The sequence below is a fragment of the Ostrinia furnacalis genome, unplaced genomic scaffold (genome assembly GCF_004193835.3).
Source record: "Ostrinia furnacalis isolate ACB-3 unplaced genomic scaffold, ASM419383v2 OfSCF1404, whole genome shotgun sequence".
In the NCBI taxonomy this organism is placed as follows: domain Eukaryota; kingdom Metazoa; phylum Arthropoda; class Insecta; order Lepidoptera; family Crambidae; genus Ostrinia; species Ostrinia furnacalis.
This window is the reverse complement of record NW_021131643.1, coordinates 11,748-37,465: the sequence shown is the minus strand read 5'-3', so window position 1 is coordinate 37,465 and position 25,718 is coordinate 11,748. Positions and strand designations below refer to the sequence as shown.

Sequence of the window (25,718 nt, the reverse complement as noted above, 5' to 3'; positions counted from 1 at the left end):
TTTTTTTGTTTGCGTTTCGTTCTATCTTTCCATAAAAAAAATTTATGACGTTTCTCTTCTTCTTCCGTCCGTTTGACAACTTTGACATAAACCAGGGTATAGATCACAGATATGGATTAGAGTAGATACAGCAAGTTGATCGTCAAAGCGTGCCATTCCGATATGTCCAAATGGACATACATGGTCGAGTGATGTTCATGTAATCCGATTACAACAATCGGATACGATGATTTTACGAGAACAGTAGTACGAACACAGTAGAAAGAAGATATTATTTACGGATTGAGAATTGTAATTAACAGCACAAGTAGCAAATAATTAATTAGAATAAAGTAGCAGTAGAAGAAGTATAAAGTAGCATTGTTTTTAATGGTAGCGCATTTTCTTACATAACTTTTCAATTCCTATCATTGGAGATCCGAAAATATTTCTCATACAATTTGATACCATAATGATCATTCTTCATAAAAAATTTAAAACCTACATATTTAAAAACATAATCATTGATATTCATAATATCACTAATCATACACTTAGTTTTTACTAATATTTGTTTTCATATATTTGTCTATACTAATGATCGAAACTCGTAATCATTCGAATAAATAACTATAATATTCATAAATGTGATGTATCCTAATATTTGTTTTCATAAATTTATTTGTTTTCTTAGCCATCGTTTATGAGTTCTGTGGCCCTATTAAAGTATTGAAGAGTCGAGTCAACTTCAAGTTCATTCCTTCGTACCTGCTGCTGTTCTGGTTCATCGGAGTTTTGTTCGTTCCTTCGTGAATCGCGAAGAAACTTTCTGTTATGTTCAACAAGTGATCTGAGTTTTCTCAATGTGCAAATGCTTTTTTAGTGTTGTTGAAAACTTTGCGAAAAGACGCTTTTGGTGTATAATATTATGTGTGTTCATAAATAAAGTAAAATTATTAAATTCAAAAGTTTTTGTTTACTTATTTGCATTTTCATGTGCAATGTAGAATTTTTCCAAATCCATTGTTTTGAAAATAATACAATACGTACACCATAAAGATAAATATTTTCAAAATAATGGATTTGAAAAAACTCTACATTGTACATCATAAAAACAATAATTCTTTGAAGGTTATGAGGGCCTATGTGTGCGTGAACTGTGTGTATGTGTGCGTGGACTTTATGTATGTATGTGTGCGTGTACTATGTGTGCATGTGAGCGTTACGTACGTAGGTTAAGTACAGGGAATTTAACACCAGGCTGTCAATTAGTAGGCTCAAAAATTTGACAGAGAGGGTTCTCTATTTCCTATGTATTACTTTTCTCTATGACATAAACGAACCGAGGCGAGCGAAGCGAGCGCAATCGCTGCGTGAATGTGAATTTCACCTAAATTTATTTTAAAATTTTGTACTCGAGGTGCGGACAGAGAGTTCCATCATGAGTGCAATAATGAAAGCCGCTATGTCTCGTAGCCCTGCAACATTGGTATGTGGTCATCATTCGATTTGGTGAAATTATGTTATGTAATATGTTTTTATCGAATTTACACCGACCACTATTGCGCCATTTGGTACTACTAAAAATGTGTTCAAATTAGGTTCTAGAATAAGGAAGTAAATTAATTTAAGCCAGACGTAATGTTAAAAATATTAGTCATGTCTAGAGACTTTCTAAACAAAAATATTTTGGTAACATAAGTACATACTGGACCTACCCTAAATCTTGGGTGCAATATAATACTTTTTGTACGCATAACAATAATTTCGTCTTATTCGATTACATTCAAATGGTTACTAAATATTTTACACCTGTTTTTAAATTTCTTTTGCTATTTCTTTAAAATAAAGATTAAGAGAGAATCAAGAGTTTCTAGAATGTACTAATTATCATAAACTGTAAATGCTGATTACATGCATCATGTCACAAGTTGATTAATAAAGCCAAATATTACAACAGTTTCACAAAATATTCCATAAATATGATATAAAATTGTTTTAGGCTACACATGTCTACAGAAACCTCCACCTAGCTGTTGGAGGTGCCAGCCAAAGAAATGCCTCTTCGAACACTAACACGACCAAGGCATACACTGTCACTGACCATAAACACGATGCTCTGGTCATCGGAGCTGGAGGAGCAGGACTCCGTGCGGCCTTCGGTCTGGTGCAGGAAGGCTTCAGGACTGCGGTCGTAACAAAACTATTCCCAACAAGATCTCACACAGTAGCTGCACAAGGAGGAATCAATGCTGCTTTAGGTATAAAGTTTTTGTTTGTTTACATATTTATATGTCTTTTAGTGTTTGTGTTTGTGGGAGAGAAGTATCTTAAAACTAAGAAGAATACAAAAGACTAGAAACACAGACATCCGTATGAAAACTAAATTATCAGATGCTCTTAAATTTAGCCTAAAGCAGAAGTGGAACTGGGCAGGTCATTTGGCAAGATATAAAGATAAGAGGTGGACCTATCAAACAACAAAATGGCAAGGCCCAAAAGGCAAAAGAAACGTAGGACGGCCGAAGAAAAGATGGGCCGATGACATAACAAACAAGGCAGGGAAAAATTGGATGCACATAGCCAGCGACAGGGAAAGGTGGAAAAAGATGGAGGAGGCTTTTACCCAAGTGGGGCCACAAACAAGAGATATAGATTGATTGAATCAAACTGTAAAAATGTGGAATATAAAGCTATAATAAATAATAAATAAATAAATAGTGTTTGTGATGATAATAATAATTTGTTTTCTTAAAAAAATAAGACTCAATCTTTTTACCTACTTAGTTTATCATGTAGCGCGATGTAATTATAAATCGAACTCCTTCGTCAAAAAATAGCATACATGTACTACATACATAATAGAATAATAACTCAAGTCTATTATCATCAAATGTACCTACTACTTGTCATGTATGTTAACACAAGCCGTACAATGTCTCATTTACAAACACTTTGCATTTGTGAACATCTTTTAACTTGGTTACATTTAAATATGTAATTTTAAAATATTTTGTTTATTCAACAGGTAACATGGAAGAGGACAGTTGGCTATGGCATATGTACGACACTGTTAAGGGCTCCGATTGGCTTGGAGATCAGGTATAAAACTCTATAAACTTTGATTTTGTGTAGCTCAGCCAAAAACCTAACAGTTTCCCATCAGACATAAGTAGGTTTTCTTTTTTTTAAATTCAAGAATTTCTAAGAATTACTGAAAATGGAAATACATTTAGCAAAGATAAATCACTTAACATTTAATTTACATGTTAATTATTGGAATGACTTGGACACTTACTGGAACAGTGAAATGTGTAAATAAATAAGTTTAAAAGAACATGACAGCATGAATTTCCAAGTTTTAATGTAAAATTAAGACTAGAACTGACCAGATTTTCCACTGCTTGATATTATGAAGTGTGGATACTGATAAAAGAGATTTATGGAGTTTCAGCAATAATCCAGGATTACTTATCTCATCCAACATTTTATTACATCTCACTATCAGTTCTCGATTTGTGTTAATGTCAACGTAATTTATTCCCTTTGATTTGTAGTATTTGTTATATAATTTTTGATTTTGAATTATCAACTGTCTCAGAACATGTTATTATTATGATTATTATATGCTTTGATGCAAAAGTGATAATAGCAATCTCCAAGGGCGCTTAGCCTTGTGCCTTTTGAATAAACAACACATTATAATGACAAGCAATCATCTAATAACAGGATGCGATCCACTACATGACACGCGAAGCCCCGCACGCGGTAATCGAGCTCGACAACTACGGAATGCCGTTCTCCAGAACGCCTGAAGGCAAGATCTACCAGCGTGCCTTCGGTGGACAGTCCCTGAAGTTCGGGAAGGGAGGACAGGCTCACAGATGCTGTGCCGTTGCTGACAGGTAATTATTTTTTCTTGAAATAAGTAGCAATTTAATATTCGTAATTATTTACTTTTCAGCTCTGAAACTAATTTGAAAATAATAAATAACTTGAAATAATCGAACTGCCCAAGGCGGGAATCGAACCCATGACCCTTCGCTTGCTGGGCGACCGCTCCCTCATCCGAGCTACTTAAGAGTAGGCTCACACCGTTGATTTTTCGTCGGCCGATAGTTTAGTCGGGCTGTTGATCAGTATGGGAGTGCGCACACTACACCGATTCGATTTGGCCGATTCTTCATACAATTTGAAATCGGGCACAACTATCGGCCAACTAAAAATCAACGGTGTGTGCCTACTCTAAAGCTTCGTTATTTTTAATTTTCAAAATATTCGTAATGTTTCAGTTCTACCAATACTAGCACCTGAATAAACATTATCCTGCTTTCGCCTCCGAGATTTAATTTACCATGTAGTACCCCTGTACGACAACCCAATCCGCACACAATATTCAGCGCAGTAGTAGTAAAAAACAAAAGAGCGGGCAACCCCACCCCTACCACGCTGTGGGCTCGGTGTCCGAGCGGTCTCATTCCTTTGTGCGCACGCGCAACGACCGCACGCAGTATAAGAAAAATGCTTAAGTGACGTCACCAGGACGTTTTTACCGACAAAAAACGTAATTATTTTAAGTTGTGCAGTGTAGTGACGAATGATCAAACGAACTTACCAAGTGAAGTTCGATCTAAATTATCCTGTTTTCGCCGAAGAGATTTAAGGTCCCTCCCAACCCGAAGATTTCTATATCTTCTTCCCTGGAGGTAAACGTCAATGTCATCTCTTCTCTAAATATAATGAGACCGCTCGGACACCGAGCCCACAGCGTGGTAGGGGTGGGGTTGCCCGCTCTTTTGTTTTTTACTACTACTGCGCTGAATATTGTGTGCGGATTGGGTTGTCGTACAGGGGTACTACATGGTAAATTAAATCTCTTCGGCGAAAACAGGATAATTTAGATCGAACTTCACTTGGTAAGTTCGTTTGATCATTTAAATATTGCTTGTTTTGCTATTTCTTATCAGTAAGAGTTGTAGAACGAACGAACGAAGAGTTGTAACTTGTTCTCAAACGTAAAGAGCAAAGTACTAATTTGCTGTAGTAATTAATTGAGTGTAACTCACGACACGGATAATGAACACTCGATCCAAATAGTTGGGATCGAATTGCGCACATTAACTCTTGCACAACTATGTCAATTATTTATGCATTTAATATATTTTAAGGCTGTCAATTATTGCACCAGTATCTAAAAGTATCTTTTTTGGCAATGTCAAGCACAAAACGCAACGCAACCTAGGACTATAATTGGTACAGCTTCTTTTAAACTTCATCATCATCATCATTTCAGCCATAGGACGTCCACTGCTGAACATAGGCCTCCCCCAATGCTTTCCATGTTGATCGATTGGTAGCGGCCTGCGTCCAGCGCTTTCCTGCTACCTTTACGACTTTCTTTTAAACTTCGTTCGTTCGTTCGTTTCAGCCGAAAGACGTCCACTGCTGGACAAAGGCCTTTTAAACTTATTCTTTCCTAAATCAACAGAACTGGCCACTCTTTGCTGCACACCCTGTATGGCCAGTCTCTGCGTTACGACTGTGAATACTTCATCGAATACTTCGCGCTCGACTTGCTAATGGAAGACGGCGTCTGCAAGGGATGCATCGCCTTGAACTTGGAAGATGGTACCCTGCATAGGTAAGTTATTGATTGATTTTCGACCTTGAGACACGTTTGTAAGGTTCAGTCTCCAAACGCTTAATAATTGAAATTTTTTAGTGTACCTACTATGGGGCCGTCCATATATTACGTCATTCTAAATTAGGGGGGGGGGGTTGGTCTGCGGATGACGGTAAATGATAGCCCCCCCCCCCCCTTCCGCCGCTACTGATTACATATAATACTAGCTGCCCGCCCCGGCTTCGCCCGTGGTACTTACGTGTATTATACATATAAACCTTCCTTAAGAATCACTCTATCTATTAAAAAAAAATAAAAAGTGATTCTACAAGTGTTTTAATTTTGTCAAACTGGTAATGACGTCAATTTTGGGAGAAGGGGGGGGGGGGCATTAAGAAATGACGCTAGGATGATTGAAGGGGGGGGGGGGTCTAAAATCTGAAAAAATCGATGACGTAATTTATGGACGGCCCCTATGTAGATAAAACCGCATATTTTATGTGGGAAATAACGTAGCAGAATTAATGTAATTTCTATTGTGTATTCACAGCAACAGAGCTCTTGTCTTTATTTAAAGGAAAACCAAGCTAAATGCTTTTTATTCTCCTTCACTAGCAATGCAATTAACGGACGTCAGAAAATGCCTCCAATTAAAATAAATACCACGATTTTCTTCTATAAATGACGTCGGTAGTTTATGGAAGTATATCTTAGTGATCTCGTTTTAATATTAATTAATTATGAATCAAACACTTAATTCCTTACCTATTTTCAATTTACGATTTTAATTTCATTTGAAATTAATGATCATTAGTCAGTTACTTTTGAATAAATTAAGGTACAAAGACGTCAAATGTATTTCCTTACAAACTCTGTAAAGAACATTGCCGCTCGTCGACAGAGTTTCATAATGAGCTTCGCCTCCATGGACAGTAGACCTATGCTAGGCTTTGATCTCCATAGAAGCTTTTGACGCTGACGTTAGAGCGTTCAATTGGAGACCGTAGCCTTACGAAACAACTGCCGGGCGACTTATGTATTACCTCACATCCCCTCAGGTTCCAAGCCAAGAACACGATCCTAGCGACAGGCGGCACCGGGCGCTCATACTTCAGCTGCACGTCGGCGCACACGTGCACCGGCGACGGCACCGCCATGGCCGCGCGCGCTGGCTTACAGAACGAGGACATGGAGTTCGTGCAGTTCCATCCCACCGGTGAGTGGCTACCATAGATCACAGTAACTAAAGGGATATGTGAAAAGGGGGCGGGGCCAGTGTCGCAGCAATATGCCCAAAAACAGAACACATTGCTCGTAACAGCAATGATGACAGCAGCGACGTCATATATGGTACTTAGGTTCAAAGCTAGGTTGCCCGCGAGTTTGCCCGCGAGTACACGCGTCCATAACAAGGATATGATGGAGTTCGTGCAGTTTCACATCCCACCGGTGATTGTCTCTACTGAAGCAGGGGGGCGTAGTTATATCATGTTGACTCAGGCTCCATGCCAAGAACAAAGGCTCCTAGCTGAGAACGGATGACGACACCGCCATGGCCGCGCGCGCCGGCTTACAGAACGAGGACATGGAGTTTGTGCAGTTCCATCCCACCGGTGAGTGGCTACCACAGATCGCAGAAACCAAAGGGAGATGTGAAAAGGGGGCGGGGCCAGCGTCGCAGCAATATGCCCAAAAACAGAACACATTGCTCGTAAGAGGAATGATGACAGCAGCGACATCATATATGGTAAGGTTCCAAGCTAGATACGAGGCGTTTGCCCGCGAGCACACGCGTCCATAACAAGGATAATGGAGTTCGTGCAGTTTCACATCCCACCGGTGAGTGTCTCTACTGAAGCAGGGGGACGTAGTTATATCATGTTAACTCAGGCTCCATGCCAAGAACAGAGGCTCCTAGCCGAGAACGGATGACGGCACCTCCATGGCCGCGCGCGCCGTCTTACAGAACGAGGACATAGAGTTCGTGCAGTTCCATCCTACCGGTGAGTGTATAAAATAATTTTGGCTAAACGTGACTATTCCCACCTCTCGTTCCCGCCGCTGCGAATAGCTAGGATCTCCAACTTGGCCTCCAATGAAATCCAAGCAGTGAAGATCAAGTTTATCCCTAGGGAAAGTTTCTGTAATTGGATCCTCAGCGAAATTATCAGAAGAAATAGGAGAAGTTCATAATTAAGAGTTAAAGTATGATTCTGTACTCCGCTGCACGCAGCAGTACCTACTGCACTGTATTGCTGCATAGAAAACGTGGCGGCGTATTGTGTAAGACGTAAGACCTCTTACAAATCCAAGGAAAACTAGTGGTGCCGCTCCGCGACGCAATGGTTTTTACGTAAATCTATAAAAACCTGCTAACGACGTGTCATAGCATGTAGCATTGAGAGCTTATTCATAAAAAAGTCGCGACGACAGGTAGTCTGCTGCTGCTGCATGAATGCGGCTACGAAATCATACCTTTATTCAAAAATAAAAATAAACAACGCCGTGCCACCCACACAGCTGCTCACGTCATCTGATAACTTATCTTAATCAGACAAGAAAATGATTATGAAATTTCCGATGACTTGAATAAACCATTAAACATTGTGGCTTTATTCGGTTTGTCTTGAATTTAATTTTGAAGGATCTAATTTTATTGTTACTATAGCTTTGCCGTGCGTTTTAGTTGTACGCATTTTATCCTGATTATAAGTTTTAGGCCGTTGCACAGTGATCAATAATCAGAATTTAGGATGACAAAAATATTTTAATCTGAAATTACAATTATCTAATAATGTTATTGAAAATATCATTAAGTAAATAAATATATCTTTATTAAAATAATGTATTTGAGACTACAATCTTAAAAAACCGGCCAAGTGCGAGTCGGACTCGCGCACCGAGGCCGGTTCCGTACAAACCTGTAGGTATATAACTTTGATTTTGTTACAGCTTAAAGGTACTATGGACCTGATTATTTGATATGAATTTCAATTAAATAGCTCTATGCGTTCATGAGGAAAGTAGTAGTAACTTTAAAATTCTCATTTTATCACTTTGGAAGAATCTCTCGCGCANGTACTTTCGTTTCCTGCAAAAATGAAAAGTTTGTTCAGGCAGGGGTAGTTTGGGGTAAATTTTTTTATTGAATACCATAATACAGACTTCCAGCTATCTACCAGTACCAAAATTTCCATGTTCTAATATGTTCCTTGTAAGATACAGGCTCTAAAATAAAATAAAATACCTAAAATTTTAAGCTAAGTTTTGAATATTTTTTCTAAATTACTATAACAATTAACATTTACTAAGTGTTATAGAAAATGAAGTACATACCTTAATTAATGTGCACCATATTTCATAATACGCAATAATGCACTGTATAAGTCAAACCAAACAGATAACTGTGCGCGAAAACAGGAAGTAAATACAACAAATCAGTACAAATTAGCGAGAGCACTGCATTTACTAGCTGGTATCTCAGTAATGACTTACCTTTAACCGTTCATATTCAACAAGAATATGAGGTAAGTACCCCCAATCACATCGCGATGATTTGTTTTAACTACCCTCACAATGTCAAATTTGAATATTATCCACCTAATATCTCATTATTGATCACCGTGCGTTGATACTGATTACACTGCACAACAAAATTGCAACTTTTGGCTGATGATTGACTTTCATTACATGATGTTTACTAATTTGACGTCGCTGATTCTGAATCTGCCGTCCATTTTTTCGTAGCAGCTCTTGTTTACGTGTTATAGCTTTCACTCAAAAATTGCTAAATTTCAGTCTTAAATCGCCGACAGTTCAAAAAATACTATGTTTTCTTTGTATATTTTAATATGGTAGTATTAAGAAGTGTTTGTGTGAATGATCTAAGTCAATTTTGTTTCATTTGCAGAGAGGATATGTTTAAATAATCCGTTTAAATGTGACAAAGTTCGTAAAATTGGCATAAAAAAATTAGTTTGGGGACCCAGTGGAAATGAAAGATAAGCCTTGAATTCCGTAAAAGGCGTGGAAAAGATGCGTTGAGTTTTTACGTTTATAAACAAATAAGAATATGTTTAGATTTAGGTACGAAACCGCTATGATCTGAAAGGAACCCTTGAACCATCGCGACGACTGTTATTTTTATTTTTGAACAAAAATGGTACTAACCAAAAAATATTGAACTAAATGGTAATTCCTTGCATACGTTTGGCATGTAGACGTCTTTTCAACCCTAAGAAGTCACCTGAACCTCATGTTGATACTTCACATGAGGATTTTGAGGCGAAAACTGTCATTGTGGTAGAGACTTTGAATGTGACCCGAAATTTTGAAAACCATGTAGCCAAGACGGTTTAAACGATCGTTTTAGAGATTTAGGATCTTTAAGTCTTCCGAAAAGACATGGAATGAGTTATTTTGGCATTTTAATTTTTTTTTTGCAAAATCCGAAAAAATCTTACTATTCTTACACATCGAACAACGTATGAGTCACTTACAAACATGTTTTTTTGGTTGGATGTAATATAAACATCGAATTACACTCTCTTCGCAATCACCTGAACAATTTTATCACAACTCTTAAGGATCTAAGTGAAGAACATGGCGAGCAAATCCACCAGGGCCTTCGTACGATAGAGGGACGCTATCAGGGCCACTGGAATGCACACAATGACATGATGGCTGACTGCTGTTGAATCATTCAGAAGAGCTGTCTACCTTCAGCATCAGCAAGGAAGTCAAATAAAAGAAAGTTTTTTCAACTTAACAACTTCATAAAACAGGATAATCTCTAAAAAAAGAGTGTTTTTTTACAAAAAGACCCAAGTGTCATATTTTTTTAACCAGAGCTGATACAGACATTTCAATCACAGATTTGAAATCGTCATTAAAAATTGGACTAATATCATGTAACATAACCCAATCATCAGAAATGCTGTTGTGCAGTGTTATCAAATGATATCTAAGTGATTCATAATCTCGAACACTATGCAATCTTTGTTTACATTCGACCATTACGAGGGCTTATGTAATCCGCATTTATAGAGGCACTTGAGATGCATTAAAATTGTATTAGGTTTATGAAAAGGTTTTGATATTTTTATTATCTGTACGGACTGAATACTTTATTATTCGCGAAAGTGAGAAGTCACGAATTCGTCATACAAATATATTCCATATCTTACAATAGAATACAGAAAACTTAAGCCGAGTAGGTACTTCAGTAGTATTAATAAAATATTGCAAGACAAAAATAATACAGTCAAAGTCCTATGTACAAACTACAGATGATCATTTACTACGGAGACGAACAGCAAACAATAAGTTATCAGTAATACACTTGATGTTTATTTGGCATTCCAATAAGTAGGAATCAACAAACCTACACTATTATTTAAAATCGTAACATAAAAGTCGATGTGATTTAAGAAAATCAACAATGTAAAACAATGCGCTTATTAACTTTGTGTATGCTTAGACATGTACTCTATAACATATTGTAATGTCAAGCGCGATACTAAAACCAATGTTATAATAATTTACTACTAGACTTATGTATTAGAGTAGAAATATACTCAAGAACAAATTCAAACCTATAAATATTTGACCAATCAAGTGCTTGAATAAGTTAATTTGTATTATGGAGCTAACAGTGTAGTCGTATTTAGATAGATTTTGGCCTCTGAAATCTGCAAGGGTATAAAAATGACAGCTTAATTAATGGTTAGTTATTTATTTTTTAGCGTTAAGAGTCGCATCTCAAACTAATTTTGAAAATTATAAATAACTTGAAAAAATCGAACTGCCTAAGGCGGGAATTGAACCCACGACCTTCCGCTTGCCGGGCGACTGCTCTTCCAACTGAGCTACTTAGACACTGGATGAACCCGTCGAAATTTTCAAGTGTAATACGCTGTTACGGCCAGCGTTTGTTTCATCAATGTTGAGTATACCTACCCTACATCGTGGGTTCAATTCCCGCCTTAGGCAGTTCGATTTTTTCAAGTTATTTATAATTTTCAAAATTAATTAATGGTTCTTTAGATAAATTAATGTTCTCGAGTGACGACCATGTACGGAAATATAATGTAGGCAGGCCTCCCACTCCTATTCCTCGGAAATGCGGGCGGTGCAGGATCGATTATTGTGGCCCTTTATCCATAATTAGACAACCTTTTGTTGAAACGAACCATCTGTAAATCATTGTGACAGCATCCTTACATCTTCTTCTTTTCCCTAGCCCTATTTACCATGATTTGGGGTCAGCTCTCCTTGTACTGAGGCGCCAGGACAGTCTGTCCTGGGTTGCCGAAATATTTTTCTGGGCACTCTCTAAGTTCTTGGCCAGCGTGGACCGCCACGGGACTATTCCCACCTCTCTTTCCCACCACTGTAACTCCTGTGTAGCCAGGATCTACAGCTTGACCGCCAATAAAATCCCAACCAGTGAAGGTCAAGTGTGAGAAGTGGACCGCCAGGTGGCCAATGGGCGTCCTCTACCTTTCTTCTAAGGCCCGTTTTATGACATAATCTTCGCATTCATTCATGGCAGCATTATTATTTATTACATATCTATGTATATTCCAGGTATCTACGGAGCGGGTTGCCTCATGACCGAGGGTTGCCGAGGTGAGGGCGGCTTCCTGGTCAACGCGAAGGGAGAGCGATTCATGGAGCGCTACGCCCCAGTAGCCAAGGATCTGGCCAGCCGAGACGTCGTCTCCCGGGCTATGACCGTGGAGATCATGGAAGGTATGGGTTTTGTTCATTACTAGAAAACATTTTGAACGATAAAAAGCATTTAATAATATCTTATGTTGAAGTGGCATTGTGATGATTGATTTTCTTCACAATTACATTTTAAATTTAAACTCTTCGAAAAAAACATTCATTTATTTTCTTCTATTCAGCTTGCAAAAAGGTATTTTGAAAATATTGATATTATACACTCGCGAGCAAAAGTATGGAATCACTTACATGAAGTTGTTTCCACGCGATCTTATGTACTAACGAATTTGTTAGTAACAAAAAAAGTAGCACCATTTTAAAGATTAAACTTTTAACTTTAAATTGATACCAAATTCATTTAAATCACACCGGTATTTAAAAAGATATCTGATGTGAAGAAGTAAGAAAAAAGACATGTACCAACTGTTTGATACGTCGCGAGTTGCGGCCTATTTACCCCCTATAAAAGCACGTGTTTTCGGATTTTTGCATTCACACGTTGATCCATACACATCTCGGCTTCTTTTGACACTTTACCTGGGATTCTACACCTACAGAAGCAGTACAAATTGTTGCACTGTTGCAAGAAGGGCTCAGCCAGCGGGCCGTCGCAGGTCAGCTCCACATAAGCCAGTTCTGGGTTTCGAAAGTTATAAGACGCTTTTGGGAGACTGGTGGCTTTATCCCCAGACCAAGTTCTGAACAGCGCCGGTGCACATCGCAGAGGGATGACCGTTTTTTCATGTCAACCTCTCTATGAAATCGTCATTTGACTGGCATCGACGTCCAGCAAGAGCTCAGAAATGTTCGTAGGATAGCTGTTAGCGAGTGGACAGTTCGTCTAAGATATGAGCAATAAAATTTGACTCCAAAAAGGCCTGCCACAGGCTGGAAACTGACGGCAGGTCACCGACAAGCACGCTTTCAATTAGCTCGCACTCGGAAGGCGAGTAATGGAGGCGAGTTTTGTTCTCCGATGAATGCAGACTGTTTTTGCAGTGCAGCAGTCGAAGAGGTCGGGTCTATAGACGGCCTGGGGAGCGATTTGTGCAGTGCTGGTTCGCTAAAACATTGGCTTATGGGGGTGGCTTGCTCGACTTCCCATCGAGATGTGTAGGAGCAAATTGAAAGCGTGCTTATCGGTGACCTGCCGTCAGTTTCAAGCCTGTGGCAGGCCTTTTTGGAGTCAAATTCTATTGTTTATATCTTAGACGAACTGTCCACTTGCTAACAGCTATCCTACGAACATTTCTGAGCTCTTGCTGGACGTCGATACCAGTCAAATGACGATTTCGTAGAGAGGTTGACATGAAAAAACGGTCATCCCTCTGCGATGTGCACCGGCGCTGTTCAGAACTTGGTCTCGGGATAAAGCCACCAGTCTCCCAAAAGCGTCTTAAAACTTTCGAAACCCAGGACTGGCTTATGTGGAGCTGACGTGCGACAGCCCGCTGGCTGAGCCCTTCTTGCAATAGTGCAACGATTTGTGCTGCTTCTGAAGGTGTAGAATCCCAGGTAAAGTGTCAAAAGAAGCGGAGATGTGTATGGATCAACGTGTGAAAGCAAAAATCCGAAAACACTTGCTTTTATGGGGGGTAAATAGGCCGCAACTCGCGACGTATCAAACAGTTGATACATGTCTTTTTCCTTACTTCTTCACATCAGCCGGGATATCTTTTTAAATACTGGTGTGATTTAAATGAATTTGGTATCAATTTAAAGTTAAAAGTTAAATCTTTAAAATGGTGCTACTTTTTTTGTTACTAACAAATTGGTTAGTACACAAGATCGCGTGGAAACAACTTCATGTAAGTGATTCCATACTTTTGCTCGCAAGTGTATTATATTGATCTCTTAATTTAAACTTTGTCATTTACTATGCAAAATCATTCGTGACATAAAGTACTATTGGTTGATTCAATTAGAGTTTAAATAAAACAGTTCCATCATTTATTCAATTATGAAGCTTACTCGATAGTGGCGCCAATCTATTGATTGAAAATCCTATAGTCCTACCCGTCAGAGCTTACCAGTTGGCCAACTTCTTAGCCACAAGACATTAACCGCCAGTGGTGCCAATTAGTGAACACAATGAGGGCTACCGTATTTCGGCTCACTGTGGCTAAGACAGTAGGGCCAACTGGCGAGCGCTGAAGCTGTAAGAGGACTATCGCATTTCCACGCACTGTGGTGCCACCACTGCTGAGTATGATCCTGTCCCTTACCAGTGGTGCCAACTTTCATTAAGTATACATCATTACAATCAAACATTTCTATTAAATTCGTCAGGTCGCGGCTGCGGCCCCGAGAAGGACCACGTGCACCTCCAACTGCACCACTTGCCGCCCGAACAACTCAAGCAGCGCCTGCCCGGTATTTCCGAGACGGCCATGATCTTCGCGGGCGTCGACGTCACCAAGGAGCCTATTCCGGTCCTGCCCACTGTGCACTACAACATGGGAGGCACGCCCACCAACTTCCGCGGCGAGGTGAGACTGTTGCTAGGCAACCGTAGCTAAGTGTCTGTCATGATTAGTATATATGGCCGATATCTCCGAGACGGAATAATATTTGCGGGAGTTGACTTGACGTCACCAAGTCAACTTGACGTCACCAAGGAGCCTATTCCGGTCCTGCCCACTGTGCACTACAACATGGGAGGCACGCCCACCAACTTCCGCGGCGAGGTGAGACTTGCTAGGCAACCGTAGCTAAGTGTCTGTCATGATTACTATATGGCCGATATCTCCGAGACGGAATAATATTTGCGGGAGTTGACTTGACGTGACCAAGTCAACTTGACGTCACCAAGGAGCCTATTCCGGTCCTGCCCACTGTGCACTACAATATGGGAGGCACGCCCACCAACTTCCGCGGCGAGGTGAGACTGTTGCTAGGCAACCGTAGCTAACTGTCTGTCATGATTACTATATGGCCGATATCTCCGAGACGGAATAATATTAGCGGGTGTTGACGTCACCAAGGAGCCATCCCTGTGCTGCCCACTGTGCACTACAACATGGGAGGCACGCCCACCAACTTCCGCGGCGAGGTGAGACTGTTGCTAGGCAACCGTAGCTAAGTGTCTGTCATGATTACTATATGGCCGATATCTCCGAGACGGAATAATATTTGCGGGAGTTGACTTGACGTCACCAAGTCAACTTGACGTCACCAAGGAGCCTATTCCGGTCCTGCCCACTGTGCACTAAAACATGGGAGGCACGCCCACCAACTTCCGCGGCGAGGTGAGTGTGAAAACATTTAATTATGAACCTTATTGCATAGTTAATTAAATCTTTAGGTCTAAAGACAAATTAGAGCTTGTGTAGGTTTAAGTATTCCGCATTGGCAAAATGTGGGAGATGTCCGACACACATTTTACAGGACACGCATTTGGAGAGCAATTTCCATTCGTTGAATAGTTTCTAACGATTGTGGTGTGAGAGAACATCCAACGACGATTTTCATTAGTATACATTTTAGCTTATGCCGGCGTCACATCTCACGCGGTAAATCGGTACGGGATTTGTTGTCAATATGACATCCAAACTACGCTACGTTATAACGCAGTGCTAAGGTACTGTTGTCTTTGTGTCTAAAGAAACCCTAATTTTAACATGTAATTTATGCAAAGATTTGTCTGATTCATTATAGAAATGTCAGTTGTAAACCAATCCTATCTTTCACTAGGTGATCACACACTACAACGGTCAAGACCGCGTAGTCCCCGGCCTATTCGCAGCCGGCGAGGCGTCTTGCGCGTCCGTTCACGGCGCCAACCGACTGGGCGCCAACTCGCTGCTCGACATCGTAGTATTCGGCCGCGCTTGTGCGCTCACGATCGCTGAAATCGCCAAGCCGGGCGATGCGCAGGCGCCGCTTAAGGACGTAAGTCTATCTATACTTCTTTCTTTCTAAAGGAAAATCGCATTTATAATGTTCAACTTAAGGTCCCTCCGGGTAGACGATGCTCTGTGACTTCGAAATGATGAGTAAGCGCCGCTTAAGGACATGAGTCTATCTATGCTGTTTTCTCTATTAATGCTCGTGCAAAATCGCGTAGTGCCTGTCTGTTCGCTACAAATGTAAAGGAAAATCGCATTTATGACATGCCATTTAAGCTAAGGTTTCTGTCGTCCAATCAGACAGACGAGCACTGCACTATGGTTTCCAAGAGATGCGCAGGCGCCGCTCAAGGACATGAATCTATGCTTCTTTGTTTATGGGTGATCTAATTTACCCATCAATCTATTCTCGAACACAAGGTTGCTTTTAGAGATAAATCCGCCTTCGGCCTGATCGTCACTTACCATCAGGTGAGATACAGGCCAAGAACTTCCTCGTTGTGGATAAAAAAAAAAAAGGGTTTTCTGTTTTTGGAAGAATATTTTAATAGGAAAAGCAGTACGATATAAATAAGAAGACTGCATGCATATCAAATTATCAAGCCGTGCCGAGGTCTGTAGATGATGTGCAACTCCGACTCACTCTTGGCAGTTTATTATGTCATGGAAATGAAGATTATTCAGTGATTAAGTTTTTACGACTGTAGCTAATGTATTCTTCCATTATCACGCTAAATAATACGCGTTTTATTGTATTGTCTCTAAAATTAGTATTACCCTTGACCTTTGAGTAACGCTAAACTGAAGAAACTAGTTACAGAGATAACGTATTTTGGAATATGTTTTATTTATTGTGTCTACCATAAGTTGACAACAAGTTTATTTATTATTTATCGTCACGCCGCTAATAAATTAAAATAGATCAACAAAAAAACCTTAGAAACGAGATACAATAAGCGGAATGTTTCCATAGATAGAAGATAGACAAAATTGTTTTTGCGGCCTATGATTAGTTGAATTTAGTTAATCGTTTGCTTAATATTGAATATACATTTGAGTATCTTTTCAGAATATGGCCCTTAGTTTGATTCACTCAGTTGAAGAATTCATTTTTACATATCCAAGCCTTATGCGAGTCTTACATGATACCGTTAAATACTTATTCGACTTCAAATAAACCCATTTTAATCTTAATTAGGAAAAAAATTGTTTACTCATAATGGTCAAAGGATGATGGGCACAAATGTATGGAAAGTGGTACCCGCTCCAATAGCCATAACCAATATATATTTCAAAAGGCCTTTAGATCAGTGGCGGATTTACCAATAGGCCAAGTAGGCCAGTGCCTAGGGCGGCAGATTTAGAGGGGCGGCAAATTTAAGCAATTTTTTTTTACAGGAAAAAAAAAATAATTATACGTATACACAATCCATATAAATAAATAAACGATTAATAAACGCACTGTAATATATACTTAGGTACATACTTATGTGATCATGAATTTTAAAATATTCCAATAGCGTTTTAATAAAAATAAAATAAAAAACTCATAACACAGGATCTTCGGAGCCTAGCACGAGTACCATCTCTCCACAACTTCGTGTATATTGTTTTATAGGGTGGCCCAGAAGAAAATTCACTTTTGAAAATTCAAGGAAACGAAAACTGTACATTTTTGTAGAATTTTAGCTATTGCAATTTAAAGGAAATTTAGTGCAATTTATTTTAAAATTTACCTTTTATCTTTTATAAATTTTATCGTACATGTGATTCCCTTGACAACATTCGGTCAACATACATCAAAATTTTGGAAAACTTTTGCAAGCGATCCTGCACACGACGCCGCTACCGCGCCGTCGCCGCGTCTTTGCACTGTTTATACGCGCCGCGTGAACACCGCTGCCGCGCCGCCGCCGCGCCGCGCGCGAAATTATGCTTTGATGGCGCGGCGGCGGCGCGGCGGCGGTTTTACTTACTCGGTGCGTATGAACAGTGTAGCGGCCGGCGCGCGGCGATAGCGCGGCGGCGGCGCGGTGGCGGCGTCGTGTGCAAGAGCCCTTAGAGTTACCTCAAAATTGATTCAGGATAGATGAATGCTGCAGAGTTTTTGGATTATTAGAGTATACTCTGCTCATAAGGTAACCCCACAAAAAAAAGTCTGCTGGAATGAGATTAGCGCTTCTTAGAGGCAGTGAGATTTCACCACTGCTTAATTGGTTTGTTGCGTTGAAAGGATGATTAATTTTTGAGAGCGCTATACTGGTAGGCTGAAAAGCTTTTTGATTTCAAAGCTGCAAGATTCGCAAGGTTATGACCGGAGCACTTGGTTTCATTGGTTTCATCAAGATGGTGCTACGTGTCACACTTCAAAGTAGAGCATTTAGATGGTAAGAGACATGTTCCCACAAAAAAAAAATATTTCAGGCAGGGGTGACATCTCCTGGCCACCAGGAAGCCTTGATCTCACTCCAGAAAATTATTTTTTGTGGTGTTACATTAAGAATAGAGCATACTTTTATAATCCAACAACCATGCAGCAACTGAAGCTGAGCATTCGGCAAAAAATTGAAAATAGGTTTCGAGGTAATTCTAACGAACACATTTCAAGATAATATGTTGATCGAATGTTGTAAGCGTCAAGGAAATCTCCTGGGCGATGTAATTTAATAAAGGTAAATTTAAAAATAAATTGCATTAAATTTTCTTTAAATTGCAATAGTTAAAGTTCTATAAAAATGTACAGTTTTCGTTTCCTTGAATTTTCAAAAGTGATTTTTCTTCTGGGTCACCCTGTTTTACCAAGCCTTGGTCTTTCTGTTTACCTTTAAGTAGTTCTTAGCTAATTATACTGCATATAGCACTTCGCATGGCTCTGTGCACACAGGTGACAAATTGTTCCGGTGAGAGAAGCTTTTCTTGCTTAAAACGGGTTAAAAACTATCTAAGATCTACTTTAAATCAAGAAAAGCTTAATGCTTTATCTCTTTTGTGCATAGAGTCAGAACTTATGAAAAAGATTTCATACGACGATATAATTNTTAAGTAGTTCTTAGCTAATTATACTGGATATAGCACTTCGCATGGCTCTGTGCACACCGGTGACAAATTGTTCAGATGAGAGAAGTTTTTCTTGCTTAAAACGGGATAAAAACTATCTACGATCTACTTTAAGTCAAGAAAAGCTTTGCTTTACCTCTTTTGTGCATAGAGTCAGAACTTATGAAAAAGATTTCATACGACGATATAATTAATGATTTTGCAAAGGACAATGACCAAAAATGTATGGAGTGTGGTCCAAATGTCCACCACTAACGAGACCTATGTAGTAAAATAGTCTACTAAATACTGATTCATTATAACTAAACCGCAATCAAAAATATGCTTCAGTAAAAAGTTATGACTGAATGAAAAGTCATGTTTTTTACCTTTTCATCCGAAAAATGTTCTTGATATCATTCTATCCATTGCACATTTTGGACTAATCTACGCATGTTGAATACGCATAGATGAATTTAATTATATAATAAACTCGCTGTGCCTACGACTTTGTACGCGTGAAAATATGTAGTTTGAATAATATTTCCCATTTTTACAACATTTGTCTTTACTGCTCCGCCCCAATTGGTTGTAGGGTGATGTTATATAATCTAAAACCATCCTTGATAAATGGGCAAACAAAAATATTTTTTCAAATCGGACCAGTAGTTCCTGAGATTAGCGTGTGAACTACTACAATTTTTCAAACAGTCATAACTTTTTACTGACAGCTTATTTTTTTTTTCGTTTCATACTGAAAGTTAATCTCTATTTAATGGACTAAAAGCCAATATAGGTCTCATTAGTGGTGGACATTTGGACCACTTTTGGTAATTGTCCTTTAAAATCTCGCAAGAAAATAATGTAAAACTTATTTGATCTCATTGTCTGTCACCATTAACTGGATTGTTAACATGTTATATTTTAATAGAAATTGTTTGTATTGTTTTTAAACTGTTAAGTGCAATAAAAAATATTTAACAAAAACAATGTTTACTGACCACACATTATTTTGTCTGTGTTCATATAGTGTAGGTATTTTTAAGTCATGCCTTTCCCCACCTTATGATTAGTACATGCTGATGTTTTAGGTCAACATTAAACTTTTCNGACGATATAATTAATGATTTTGCAAAGGACAATGACCAAAAATGTATGGAGTGTGGTCCAAATGTCCACCACTAACGAGACCTATATGTAGTAAAATAGTCTACTAAATACAATTCATTATAACCAAACCGCAATCAAAAATATGCTGTCAGTAAAAAGTTATGACTGAATGAAAAGTCATGTTATAACTTTTCATCCGAAAAATGTTCTTGATATCATTCTATCCATCGCACATTTTGGATTAATCTATGCATGTTATGTCATATCGCTTAGTGTGCCGTGTTAGATTCTCGCTAAAAGAAAAAAAAATAAGCTCAGAAGAAAGACAACAATATTGGAATTATGGTCGGGTGGTCGCTGCTCCGCCCCTATTGGTTGTAGGGTGATATTATTAACCTAAAACCATCCTTGATAAATGGGCTATCCATAACAAAAAAAATTTTTCAAATCGGACCAGTAGTTCCTGAGATTAGCGCGTAAACAACTACAATTTTTCATACGGTCATAACTTTTTACTGACAGCTTATTTTTTTTTCGTCCCATACTGAAAGTTAATCTCTATTTAATGGACTATAAGCCAATATAGGTCTCAATAGTGGTGGACATTTGGACCACTTTTGGTCATTGTCCTTTAAAATCTCGCAAGAAAATGTAAAACTTATTTGATCTCATTGTCTGTCACCAATAACTGGATTGTTAATATGTTAAAGGTATTTCAATAGAAATTGTCTGTATTTGTTTTAAACTGCTATGTGCAATAAAAAATATTTAACAAAAATAATGTTTACTGACCACACATTATATTTTTGTCTGTGTTCATATAGTGTAGGTATTTTTAAGTCCATGTCTTTCCCCACCTTATGATTAGTACCTACATGCTGCTGTTTTTAGGTCAACATTAAACTCTTCATTACATAGCGGGTTGCAATAATAATCTAGTAACTGACAGAAATATCATTAAGTTCACAATCATACTAATTACGGGATTAAACTAACGTATTGAATTTCAAAAGTCAGTAGGTAGGGGCGGCAAAAATTGAATGGCCTACTAGCGGCAAATTTGTAAATCCGCCACTGCTTTAGATGTAGAAAAATTTCTGCTATGGGGCCAGTTCTAATTCACGTTTTGAAAGCAGTAATTCCACTAAGTATTATTATGAAAGTATAACACAATCATCCATGTGTACGAGTATGTTTTATGACTAGAATCTATTAATATAACTAAAATAAACATTGAAAAGGAAAGGATTATACCTACGATGAACTACCCAAGCCATTAGCCCTTTATTCGCTTTCATTATCATCATCATGATTATTTTAGCCATAGGACGTCTAGTTGAACATAGGCCTCAACCAATGATTTCCACAATGGCTGGTTGGTGGCGGCCTGCATCCAGCGCCTTCCCGCTACCTTTATGAGGTCGTCGGTCCATCTTGTGGGTGGACTTATTGGGTATTGTGGGTTTATTCGCCCATAATAAAACCCTTAAGAAGTAATAAAACTCCAACCCCTTTATTAATAAAAGTTACACCCTAGTTGAACTCTGGCTTAAATTGTCATTTGGTATGGAAATGTCATTTTAATCCAAGGTTCATCCTAGGTATAACTTTTTATTAATAAGAGGGTAGTAGTTGTTCAAATAAAAACATTTATTTCACAATTATCCCTATCAATAATTATAGAGTTAAGGAAGGATGCTGCAGCAGTAAACCCTTCATGCCTCGCATAACCTAAGTACCATACGATGGACACGTATGATACTTCGGTTACACAAAAAGTATGTTTATCTTCGAACGCAACCAGATCTGAGGCTGGTGGCCATAGTAAATGTTGTTCGTCTTGGTAAGACCTTTCAAATGACACTACAAACATAACCATTGGAGCCGGGTACCATTTTGCAAAAAAATATGTTTATCTTCGAACACAACCAGATCTGAGGCTGATGGCCATAGTAAAAGTTGTTCGTCTTGTTAAGACCTTTCAAACGACATTAGAAGCATATCTATTGGAGCCGGGTACCATTTTGCCCATTGTCCTTTTAATAAAACATTTTTTTTTTACTAGTTAATTGAGTATGACACCGTTATGATTTATGTACAGACGACAGTACATAAAGCTAACTTTGTGGCATCTTATACATTTATAATAGTTGCTATTTTGCTCCAAAAATGTATAGTTCGATACACTGTCTACTGTACTATTCACTAATAATACATTTTTTCATCAGTCAACCGGTGAAGCCAGTATCGCGAACCTGGACCAGATCCGTTACGCGAATGGAGCTATTCCCACCGCTGACCTGCGTCTACGTATGCAGAAGTGCATGCAGAAAAACGCAGCTGTCTTCCGGCAGCAGAGCACGCTTGAAGAAGGTGCGTATGCAGTTAGTATAAGGTTCAGAGTCCCACAGAATAGTAAAATATTTGAGTGAACGGATTACCTAGAGATTGGAAGTCAAATTACTTTGGAGTAAGGTTAAGTTGCGTTTTCCGGTACGCCTACACAGCCGGTTTTCCAACAAGGCGGACCGACGACATCGTAAAGGTAGCAGAGAAGCGCTGGACGCAGGCTGCTACCAATCGATCAACGTGGAAAGCATTGGGGGAGGCCTATGTTCAGCAGTGGACGTCCTATGGCTGAAATGATGATGATGATGAAGGTTTAGTTTCTTACATAAAGTGGGTAATTGCTATTTCACAATCTGAACTTACTGATAGAAAGTAAATGAATGTAAATTAACTTACCACTTAATTAGGTTAACTTTATAAAAAATTCGAATGAAAGAGACGTCCTGCTTTTCTGAAACTATTTATTAATAGCACAGATNTGTCCTTTAAAATCTCGCAAGAAAATAATGTAAAACTTATTTGATCTCATTGTCTGTCACCATTAACTGGATTGTTAACATGTTATATTTTAATAGAAATTGTTTGTATTGTTTTTAAACTGTTAAGTGCAATAAAAAATATTTAACAAAAACAATGTTTACTGACCACACATTATTTTGTCTGTGTTCATATAGTGTAGTATTTTTAAGTCATGCCTTTCCCCACCTTATGATTAGTACATGCTGATGTTTTAGGTCAACATTAAACTTTTCAGTACATAGCGGGTTACAATAATAATCTAGTAACTGACAGAAATATCATTAATTTCACAATCATACTAATAACGGGATTAAACTAACGTATTGAATTTCAAAAGTCAGAAGGGGCGGCAAAAATTGACTGGCCTACTAGCGGCAAATTTCTAAATCCGCCACTGCCCACTTTGTATGTTAAGTCTATTATTTTTTTAGCGCAATAGTTACATAATTTGATGACCAATACTTTGAATTTTTCTTTTTCATAATTATAATTCATAAATAAAAGAAAAATCTAAATAAAATAAAAATAAAACAAATAAAATTATTTCACTCACGAGATAAGCAAGTTACCTTCAGAGTTTTGAAAGAAAGAAAGAAAGAAAGAAAGACACATTTATTACAATGGACATCACACAAATACAGGCAATTACATAGACATGACAGTGGCACATAATAATGGAAGAAGAAAAAATAAAAACAAGAGTAAACTGAGCAGTGCCACCCATCCACCAACAAGATGCCCACTGCAACGGGACCCCACTCAGCATATGCCGTGGCCCACGGTGACGAAGGCCACGGCGCTGGTTTTCAGTGTGCCCAGTTTTGATTAATAAGAGCTTTTCACAATTCTTGAAAATCGATATAGCAACAACACTATTCAGAACTTTGTCCTCATAGGGAATATCAACCCGTACAGCTGGGAATCGACGGCAAAAGTCTTTGTTTTTCGTAGATAAAGAAACCTGTATAAGTTGTTACATCCACGAAGACGCGCCCCACCAATTTTTGGTCGAGGGAAGCGCGGGGTGCGGAGTTTGATCCGAGCAATCCGAGTGTCATTAATGTAGTGTGCGTGTGCACTCATGGATGATTTAGTGTGTACCGATAGCATTCGAACATTAGCGGACGTATGGTGGGGCGCGTCTTCGTTGATGAAACGATCTATATGACTTGACACCAATGATACCAGAGTAAGTAGGTACTACTTTTAAGCTGCTATTAAAATTCATTCGTTCAGAAAAAACCTGGAACCAATATTGGACACAGAAACAGGTTTAACCAAAGAGTTTAGCAGGCTATTGTTATTAGGCAAAATTTTAATTACATAAGTTTGGCGCAAATTCAGCACGCATTAGGGTTGCTAACTATGAAAACAATTCTGATATTTTATAATGAGATAATTGAATTGTGAAGTTTTACTATGGTAAGAAAAGAAAAGAAGTTTCTAAATCTAAATCTTAAATAAAAATTGTTCACATTTAAGTAAATAGGTCAATTAACTACCTACGTTACGGACTACGATACGAGCTACAACTACGCCAAGGCTGCAAACAGCTACGAATGCTACGAATCAGTACGTACTACGCCGTAGTTGTAGTAAGGTAATACGACTACGACGTTACTATCATAATTAGGTTCAAATGAGAATGTGGTACTTATTGATTAAGTATGTACTTATATTTTTTAAGTGCTTCAACAAGTTTGTATATTATTACATCAATATTTCATTTTCATTCACGGTAGATCTACATAGTCTCCAAAACCCTTCGACTTTTTCTCACAAGCCACGATTGGCAGCCCTAACTCGCATGCAGATGGCATGGCATACCTATCGTGTTGACAATCAGTTTTAATTAAAAACACACCGCGTTGATTAGTTTTCGGGTCCATTTTGTATGCTGACCATACAACACGCTGTTTTTATTGCTAACCTATTTTGTGACTTGTGAGTGTTGATACGCAGGCCTATTTTCAACCGACTTCAAAAAAGGAGGAGGTTCTCAATTCGACCCGTATGTTTTTTTTTTCTATGTTTGTTACGCGATAACTCCGCCAATTATGAACCGATTTGAACAAATTTTTTTTCTGCGTATAGGTAATACCTCAAGGGTGGTCCCATTTAAATTTAATAATAGAAAAAACAATCCCCAAGGGTGGAAAATTGGGGATGAACTTTTTATACGCAATATCTCCGCCGATTATAAATCAATTTGAACGATAATTTTTTTGTTGAATAGGTATTATCAAAAGGGTGGTTTCATGCGAATTTGAAGAAAATATTTCACCCCCAAGGGTGGAAAATTGGGGATGAACTTTTTTATACGCAATATTTTCAATTTTTAGTTTTTTTTGTGTTCACGCATTTGAAGTCGGTTTTATTTTTTAAAAAAGTTAATTATTTAATTACCCGTCTGCGCCAGAATGAGGGGTTATGTTTTTTATTTAGGGTAGAGGTAATCTTTGTAATTTTTCTGGATCCGCGCGATCAGTCAGTAGTTAGGATGATTTACTAGATAGTGATTTCTA

The 25,718-nt window shown here is 38.4% G+C and overlaps 1 protein-coding gene across 1 annotated transcript; it reads left to right on the top strand.

The window, feature by feature from the left end:
• The first annotated feature begins 1,286 nt into the window (after positions 1 to 1,286).
• Positions 1,287 to 22,757, top strand: SdhA (succinate dehydrogenase, subunit A (flavoprotein)). The gene is made up of 10 exons (XM_028304185.1): positions 1,287 to 1,468; positions 1,982 to 2,240; positions 3,008 to 3,081; positions 3,709 to 3,884; positions 5,468 to 5,620; positions 6,661 to 6,818; positions 12,191 to 12,355; positions 14,621 to 14,820; positions 16,025 to 16,222; positions 22,554 to 22,757. Exons 1-10 carry the CDS (start codon positions 1,421 to 1,423, stop codon positions 22,755 to 22,757), a joined length of 1,635 nt encoding a protein of 544 aa, XP_028159986.1. The 5' UTR covers positions 1,287 to 1,420.
• Positions 22,758 to 25,718: the final 2,961 nt, after the last annotated feature.

Bases quoted from the DNA above. Each gene is read 5' to 3' on its own strand.
- SdhA (XM_028304185.1), top strand. From the start codon at position 1,421: ATGAGTGCAATAATGAAAGCCGCTATGTCTCGTAGCCCTGCAACATTG. The intron at 12,356-14,620 runs GTATGGGTTTTG...TAAATTCGTCAG, and splicing joins GACCGTGGAGATCATGGAAG to GTCGCGGCTGCGGCCCCGAG. The intron at 14,821-16,024 runs GTGAGACTGTTG...ATCTTTCACTAG, and splicing joins CCACCAACTTCCGCGGCGAG to GTGATCACACACTACAACGG.